Raw genomic sequence first — 9,011 nt, forward strand, 5'->3', positions numbered from 1 at the left:
TTTGTGTATGACCAGCCCAGCCAATCCTTTTCTGTCCAGATAGTTAAAGGACTGGCTTGTCTGGGTTCTGGAGTATGATATTAATGTATAATGATTCAGTTTCCTTCAGTGTGGATGAGAACATAGCAAGCTGAAAAGAAGGAATAGGAAGCAGAAATATCACACTTAAATCAAGTAAAGCAAATCCCTGGCGTTTTGCAACTCTTCTTCTCAATAACAACAAAAAACCCTGAAGTGCATATAGAAGACTCCAGCTGAATCTCTGATAATTGGACTTGTGCTGTTATAGCCTTCGTGAATGATAATGTAACCTGCCTAGCTGGTAGAAATGGGAATATACTAATGACACACACGTGTCCATTTCTTGGCTATCAGACTGTTAAAGCAGTGGTCCTCAAAGATTTAGAATTCCATCAGGAGTCTCCTTCAGGAGGAAGAGACTGCCTTCTCCGGGGGAAGGCAGAGAAGGAATCTGCAGCCAATGAAACATATTTACTGCTTGTGAGAGAATGTTGTCGGAAAGACCATCATTGCAGGACAGTTTGGCTGAGACACTGGTACACCTTGTGACTTATATATCTTGTCTTCTGTTTAAGCTTAAACCTCATGCCAGTACCTTGCAAGTAGATTTCAGGGCTGGTTGAATCTCTTTGTCCTTCTCCCCAGTGTTGAATAAATTTTCCTTTCTGCCATTCACTATTAGCTTAGCTCTTTTATTGTGCCTATTGAGAACCAATGGCCAAATCTGGCTTCTTGGGGCACAGTAGCCTTCATGTATGGCTATGCATCATAGACAGTCAACCTTTAGACCAATCTGCTTTTAAGTCATCTTTATTGGATTCCCATTAAAACTTCATGTGTGTGTCTGTGAAACAAAGTTTCCTTAGCCAAAACAAAACACATGACCACACACGTTGTAAATGAAAGACCATTCTTCCTTCCACACATTTCCCTTTGCACCCATATGTTCACCTCACGAATGTGTCATGAAATTCAGAGATCCTCTATAATTTAGTTTTCAAAAGTATCCTTTTACTTCAAGAAAAGTCATGTTTTAATTAGTCCATCATTTGCACGAGAAAGAAGAGGGATTCCAAGACACTTGAATTCAAGCTGTGTGAGGCTAACTAGAACAGGTACAGTTTCTGAAATATGTCAATGGGATCCCGGCATATGCTCACTCTGCTTCCTCTGAGTCTTCTTATAGGTTAACTGTCAAGGTGAAGGGGAAAGGTCTATGCCTGCACAGAGGTGCTGCAAGCCAGCCTGAGATGCTAACGTTGTTTCTATTCAGCTATTGGAGATTGCTTCTTGAGTCCCTTTAGCACTTTACCCCAAATCCCAGCTTAACTAACACAGAATTTAAACACGTTTAGTCCCAGAATATTTAACATTGATTACGTTACTATAATCTTAGATACTGACGCCTGCCTGCCATAATGGTTATAGATTTCTATCCTTTTGAAGCTATAAGTCCAAATAAACCCTGCAAAGTGCCTTGGTTGTGGAGTTTTATCACAACAGTATTCTGTAATATACAGAAAGTCATTCCATCACTATGTCAGTGGGAAATGCTTAGTGAATGTTCAGTAACTTGTTTCCTGGGTGTATCAATCAATGTGTGAATGCATATCCAGCTTTTAAATAGAGCACAGAGTGGTCTGTGTCGTAGTTTTATCTATGTTGCTGTGTTAAATAAATGATGACCAAAGGTAAGTTAGGGGAAGGAAAGGGTTTCTAGATTATAGTTTATAGATTACAGTTCACGGCTGAGAAAATCAGGGTGAGGCTGCAAAGTATATGAAGCAGAAACCATAGAAAAACATTGCTGGCTAGCTCACTTGTGAGCTATGTTTAGCTAGCTTTCTTATATAGTCTAAGATCAGTAGCCCAGAGAATGGTGTCACCTATAGGGTGCTGGGGCTTTCTACATCCACCAGTAAGCAAGATAGTTTTCCCCAAAGACATGCTGACAAGACTACAGGATCTAGGCAATTCCTTAGTCTAGGCTTTCCTCGAACATGACTCTAGGTTGTAGGAATTAAACTCCCTAGGACAACAGGGATAATAAAGGCCTAGTGTTCCTTTGCTAACTACTCCCATTTCTTTTAGGCACTGTTTCTAGGCTTATTTAATGCACATCAGTTGGAAACCCTTGTTCATTTCTGTCAGAGAAAATCACAGTGAAACCTTCAGCATACTATCTGCCTCACCATCTCATCTAGATTTCTAATTTCTGATATTTGAAAGATAGAAGAAATGAATAAACTTTCTTTCTAGGTTCACTGACACTGTTAAGCAGTTTAAAGAAATTATTATGACAGATATTTAAAGCTAATTTTGTATTTGTGTGTTTACATTTCTTTTTAAATAACTTTAAGAGATAACCTTTAAGTAACCTTTGTAAGGAACTCCAAGTGGAGATAGTAACATTTGATTGTCCTGTTTTCCTTGCCTTAAGGGACCATGGACATTGAAGCATACTTTGAAAGAATTGGTTATCAGAATTCCAGGAACAAACTGGACCTGCAAACATTAACTGAAATCCTTCAGCATCAGATACGGGCTATTCCTTTTGAGAACTTGAACATCCACTGTGGGAAACCCATGGAAACAAGCTTAGAGGCCATCTTTCATCACATTGTGAGGAAGAAGCGGGGTGGGTGGTGTCTTCAAGTCAATCATCTTCTCTACTGGGCTCTGACCATGATAGGTTTTGAGGTCACAATGTTAGGAGGGTGTGTTTATTGCCCTCCAACCTGCAAATATAGTAACACTATGATACACCTTCTACTACAGGCGACCATCAGTGGCAAAAAATATATTGTAGATAGTGCATTCCCATTTTCCTGCCAGATGTGGGAGCCTCTAGAATTGACATCTGGGAAGGATCAGCCTCAGGTGCCTGCCATCTTCTGTTTGACAGAGGAGAATGGAACCTGGTACCTGGAACAAACTAAAAGACAAGAATATGTTCCAAACAAAGAATTTGTTGATTCTAATTTTCTTGAGAAGAACAAACATCGAAAAATCTACTCTTTTACTCTTGAACCTCGAACAATTGAAAATTTCCAGAGCATGAGTGCACACCACCAGGTATCACAAACATCTGTGATGACAAACACATCACTTTGCTCCCTGCATACTCGAGAAGGGGTCCATGGCTTAATGGGTACCACTCTTGCCCAAAAGAAGTTCAATTATAAGGACAAAGTAGATCTGGTAGAGTTTAAGATTCTGAAGGAAGAAGAAATAGAAGAAGTTCTAAAGCATGTTTTTGGTATTCACTTGGAGGCAAAGCTTGTGCCCAAATGTGATAATGTTTTTTTTACTATTTAGTGTAAAAAGGGCAAATGGTCTTCAGTGTTTCTATATGTACTTATTCTTTCATGTAAAACAATCAAATTATGCAAATTAGGTGACAGAATAAGAAGCCCTGAGTCATTATCACAAAGTTCTTCAATGATTGACCGGTATCGTATCAACCTCTGTCCCCTACATTATGTTAAGAAAATCATAGACATCAAATTGCTCTTTCTGCAAAATTAACTACTTATGTAACTAAATGACTTTTAAAGAAATGTGCCATTAAAAATGTAATCACAATAAAAATGCTTTAATGATGATATAGTTGTCTTGATTTACACTATAAAACCCTCCATGTTGTCTCATTGTTGATTCACTTGAAGGTTTTAATGATAGTTAGGTAAAGTGTACAGTGCAGACTTCATGTTCACCTAGCAATGATTCAGACTCATTTTTACAAAATGCCCTTCTATGACATAAGGCAGAAACAGGGAAGAATAAGATGTAGTGTTGGTTACAAGAAACCTGAAACTAGGAAGGACACCAGTAGAAAGTACTGAGAGATGGAAAGCCATGAACTCGGCACAACTGGTCAATTCTCCCACTGGGGCTTTGGTGCCTTCAATTCTGTATTCACGATGTTCCTCAAATTGGTGGCATTCATATTTGGAATATCCTACTTCCATTAAATAGTTCATATATAAAGTGTAATTATACATTATAGAATGCATACCAGATGGAAAGCACAGCACAAAAGAATACTGTTGACTAATACAGTAAGAATCAGAGATTGTTAAAGGCGTAGCTGTATTTTGAGCCCAGGTGATTTTTCTACACTTTTGTCTTCTTTGAATGTACTATCTTATCTAAAAGTCAGATTCTTGCAATTCCTACCACTTAATGCAATAAGAAATAAAAATTTCCTAGAGAAGTCCTGTATCTGCTTTACTTTGTGTCCTTCCTAGCTTGAAATCATGATTCCATTGTCATTTCCCAGACTCATATTTAAATAAATGATGATGTGAGACATTTAAGATCAAGCAGCATCTCTAACAGGCATTTTGGCTTGTGGATTCAATGTCAGAGCTATAGTTTAAAATGCAGATTTATTCTTCCATTTGTCGTCAACTAAGAAAAGTAATAAGAAATGTAAGGACTGGAATAAATGACCATTTATTAAGAGAATAGAGCAGGTATCAATGTGAGTATTTTATATAATGAAGTATTCACTCAGGGTGGATGTCCTAGGAAGAGGTGGACAAGAAACTTGTCCTGGGTGGGAAGAAAGGATGTCAATGTCACTTTGTCCTCTAGCTCCATTGTTCTCTCTGTCACTGTCAAGTCAACCTGGTACTCTTGAACTCAAAGGTTTTTTGCATATTCTGACCAAAACCATTTCAATGACAACAACAACAAACCAGTGAGCTAGCCAAGAAAAGTAGATTGCAGAAAATGATGCAGTTACATTTAAATGTATCAGGAGTGCATGTGTAAATCGACCCTTACCAATATAATCAGCTTTTCTTTAAAATTTCAGCCATTCTGGGCAGGGGTGGAAGCATTTGCTGAAAGAACTCATAGCTGAAAGACTGAACAGATGAACGCTGACTATGCAGTGTCAACAATTATTGTGCGAGATACAAATGACTGAAGGAGAAAGAAGCCAGCAACATGTCTGGCTAAAGATTTTAAAGTGTCTCTCCACTCTGTATCTTTCTAAACAACCAACTGTCTTTTAGGTGGCTTCCTGGAGACTAGAAAAACATCATATCTTGTCTGGACCCCAAGACTATAAAGTAGAAGGCAGTGCCCCATATTTCCTGGAAAGGTTGGGATAATGGTTTTCATGATAAGGCTAAGTATGTGAATTTATGGCCAACTCTGCAATAATAAGCCAAGGGAGGGTGTCTGTGATGCCCTTAGATCCTGGGGAGAGTTGGAGGAGGCTCATTCATTGTAAATTTATATTTTTGCCTCCATGGAGTCCCAAAACTGAGTTATTTAAAGAGATAATCCTTTGAGTGGACACTATATAAATGATGGTATTTACTGAATGCTAGCTATGCATCTAGAACTCTTTGAGAAAAGAAAACACGGAAATGAAATTTTATTAAATAAAGACATTATCAAACATGTTTTATTCATACAATGGTTAATGTACTGGTTAAAAGAAATAGTAAAACTTAGCTGTTCCACAATTGAACTTCAAAACAAGCTAAGTAAAAGAAATCAAACACTAAAGTCAGCTGTGATGACCATTTGTATAATGATATAATTAATAGTCTAATATTATCAAATTATACACATAAAACAAACAATAATTGTATGTGAAAACAACTCTCTCAGATGGTTGGTCCTGATCACTGGGCATTGATAAACAGCTTTGAATTTTACCTACAACTGAAACAGCTAAGTCTTTCCTAGCTAAGCTAGGCCAGCACCCTGGTGGAGCTAATTAAAGATTCCTTCTTCAACAATAAACAGAGAACTTGGTTTAACCAACAAAATGAAAATTCATGCAGTGCCTTGGCCTCAGCCAGGCTGAAAAGATCAAAAACCTGATTCACAGCCAATATCATACTCCCATGGCCATCATAAAGTCTCTTGGCATTTTCCCTCAGAGGAGTCAGTCAGAGGGAAAATTCATGATCCGTGTGAGATCATTTATCTGGACAAGAACTAACAGTGCTTGTTTTCCTAACGAGTTTAGAATTTTTGCATTTTTTAAAGTGTGTGTGGCTTGTGTCATATATATATATATATATATATATATATATATATATATATGCATATATACATATGTGTGTATATTTATATATGTACATATGATATATATGCATACACACACACACACCTGTGTCTGCGAGTGTTTACATATGAAAACTGAGAAGAATACTGCATATCTTGAGCTAGCATTGTCCACATTCTATGTAGACAGGGTGTGTCAGTGAACTTGCAGCTCAATGCTTTGGCTAGATTGACGGCCACAAATCTTCTAAGGTCGTCCATCTTCACAAGAATCCTGCTGGAGTTATACATGTATATATGACTACAACTAGCCTTAAAATATTCTTTGGTAATTTCCGTACCTTGATCACATACACCCCACATTCCTCTCTCACACTCTTCTCTGGACTCTCTCCAATGCATCCTCCTCCAACTTCAATATCTTCCTCCTCATCTTCTTCTTCTTAAAAATTTTTGGAAATAGCCCAGTGAGTCTCGGTAGTGTTGCCAGTGTGTGCATGGATATGGCCATATGCTGGAGTTCAAGGCCCAGACTTTAACTTGGATGCTGGGGATATGAGCTCAGGCTTTATGCTTGTACACTAAGTGTTCTAACACACTGAGCCCACTGAGCATCTCTCTGATTTTTGTCTTTTCTCGTAGAAAATTAAAACACTAACGCCAGGCCATAGAAGAGCCATGTTATAGTGACCCAGTGTCTGTCCGAAGCTTGAAAGTCAGAGTGGACATATCTATCAATGGAAAGGAAAGCAAGCTTTGAGTTGGCTTTACCTCTACCTATCCTTGCCCCCAGAGACTGAAACTGTACCACTCTCCTAAGGAAACTTTATTTTTTTGATTGAGAAATATTCTCATAAGACCTTGTAATTTAATGAATATGAATCTGCCTTCCAAATACAATGTGTTTTTGAAACTAATGTAAACAAGCAAGCAACCAAACAACAACAACAAACTTGAGGAGACAACATGGAGTGAGAGGCCATTAGGGGAGACTTGTCCCTCTCTTGGGAAAGGACCTCAGGCTGAAGGTTGATGATCTGCTCTCATGAAGAATGAGGACCTCAACAGTAGTATCTGGACCCACGTTACAATGTGAGTTCCCAAGTCCAAACAACCTACATCCTCTCTTCTCAACAGTAAGGCTCTGATAGTACAGCCTGGTAGCTACTTTAAATAGTAACTTCCTATTATGTTTTCCCATTGGCTGTTCTTATTGGCTAGGACTGAATAGCATACACTGGATGTCTGACAGCAGTAATTAATTGTCACACAGTTCTAGAGATAGAAGTGTGAGCTCTAGGTGTTGACAAGTTTCATCCCTCCAGATTCCTCTCCCTGGCTTTCAGATGACCTTATTCTTCTTCATGTCCTTGCTCTCCATCTGTGATGCTATGCCCTCATCTATTCTTATCCGGACACAAGCTACAGTATTATGGCCCAGAAATCTTAGCTCATTTTACCTTAGTTATATTTTTAAAGATCCTATATTCAAATATGGTCAGATTCCAAGGTAGAATGTATTGGGAATTATATAAACTTGAGGGAAATACAGAGTAGCCCATAATTCTCTGGTCCCATAATTCATGTCCACATTGCATGCAAAATTAATTTGCCCACTACGAATATTACAAATTCTTAACACATTCTAACATCTAAGATAAGCCCTGTCTTAGCACTGTTTAATTGCTGTGAAGAAACACCACGACCAAGATAACTATTACAAAAGAGTGCATTTAATGATGGCCTTGCATATAGTTTCAGAATTTTAGCCCATTATCATCATGGTAGGGCATCTTTTCTTTTTTCTTTTCTCTTCTCCTCTTCTTCTTCTTCTTCTTCTTCTTCTTCTTCTTCTTCTTCTTCTTCTTTTGAGCAGTAGCTGAGAGCTACATAGGCCAAGAGAGAACAAGCATGGTATGGGATTGTAAAACCTCAGAGTCCAGCCCCAATAATATACTTTCTCTTAATCCTTCTAATCCTATCAAAGAGTTCCATTCCCTGATGATTCAGCATTCAAATATATGAACCCATGAGAGTTATTCTTATTCAAACCATGTTAAACCCCAAATCATATATATTACATCATCAAAATTAGGCTTGGGTGTTATTGGTTGTGTCATTAGTCCAAAGCAAGATTCCTCTAATTATAATTACTCAAACTAGACAAGGTATCCTTTTCCAATATGCAATATTGGGAGAGAAAATAAGTGATATGGTCCCATTTCCTAGAGGAAATCATAGAAAAAAGAAAGAGCTTCTAAGTAGGTCCAAAGTCAAAATGGATACCACTAGCTAAAGAGTGATCTTTACTAGCTTCTTCTCTGTCCTCCACATTTGATATAGTGATGTCATGTCACTTTTCTATTGCTGTGAAAAGACACCATAGCCACAACAACTCTTATAAAAGAAAGCATTTAACTGAGGCCTGTTTACAGATTCAGTGGTTTAGTCCATTATCATCATGGCGGGAAGCATGGAAGCTTGAAAAAGCGTAGTACTAGAAAAATTGCTGAGAATTTTACGTACAGTTCCACAGGCAACAGGAAGAGAGAGCCACTGGGCCTGGCTCAGGCTTTTGAATCCTCAAAGCCCACACCTTCAAATCTTTCTCCGGTAGTGTCACTCCCTGATGACTTTAGCATTCAAATGTATGAGCCTGTGAGGCCATTCTTACTCAAACCACCACAGTTGACATCAAATTTTTATACCTTCCAGAGCAGTGGCCTCAACTCTTTTTAACTCTGGGATAAACCTGGAAGGGTATCACACAGTCAGGGTCCAGTACTGTGTTGGCTTTCAGTTTTACTGACATCCGGCTTCTCTATTTTTGCAAGGTTCCCTAGGGGAATGCTGGAAGCCATGTGTATGACCCTGGGCAGAATTATAAGTAGTTATGTTGAAGTCACTCTAACAATCTAAGTCTGAAAAACTTTTAATCTAAAATCTAAAAAGCTTTC

General features: G+C 38.3%; 1 protein-coding gene across 1 annotated transcript; it reads left to right on the forward strand.

The window, feature by feature from the left end:
- The first annotated feature begins 2,466 nt into the window (after window positions 1-2,466).
- Window positions 2,467-3,339, forward strand: LOC114640157 (arylamine N-acetyltransferase 3). The gene has a single exon (XM_028789079.1). It carries the CDS (start codon window positions 2,467-2,469, stop codon window positions 3,337-3,339), a length of 873 nt encoding a protein of 290 aa, XP_028644912.1.
- The last annotated feature ends 5,672 nt before the right edge of the window (window positions 3,340-9,011 follow it).

This window comes from Grammomys surdaster, unplaced genomic scaffold (assembly GCF_004785775.1).
Source record: "Grammomys surdaster isolate TR1022 unplaced genomic scaffold, NIH_TR_1.0 125780, whole genome shotgun sequence".
NCBI lineage: Eukaryota > Metazoa > Chordata > Mammalia > Rodentia > Muridae > Grammomys > Grammomys surdaster.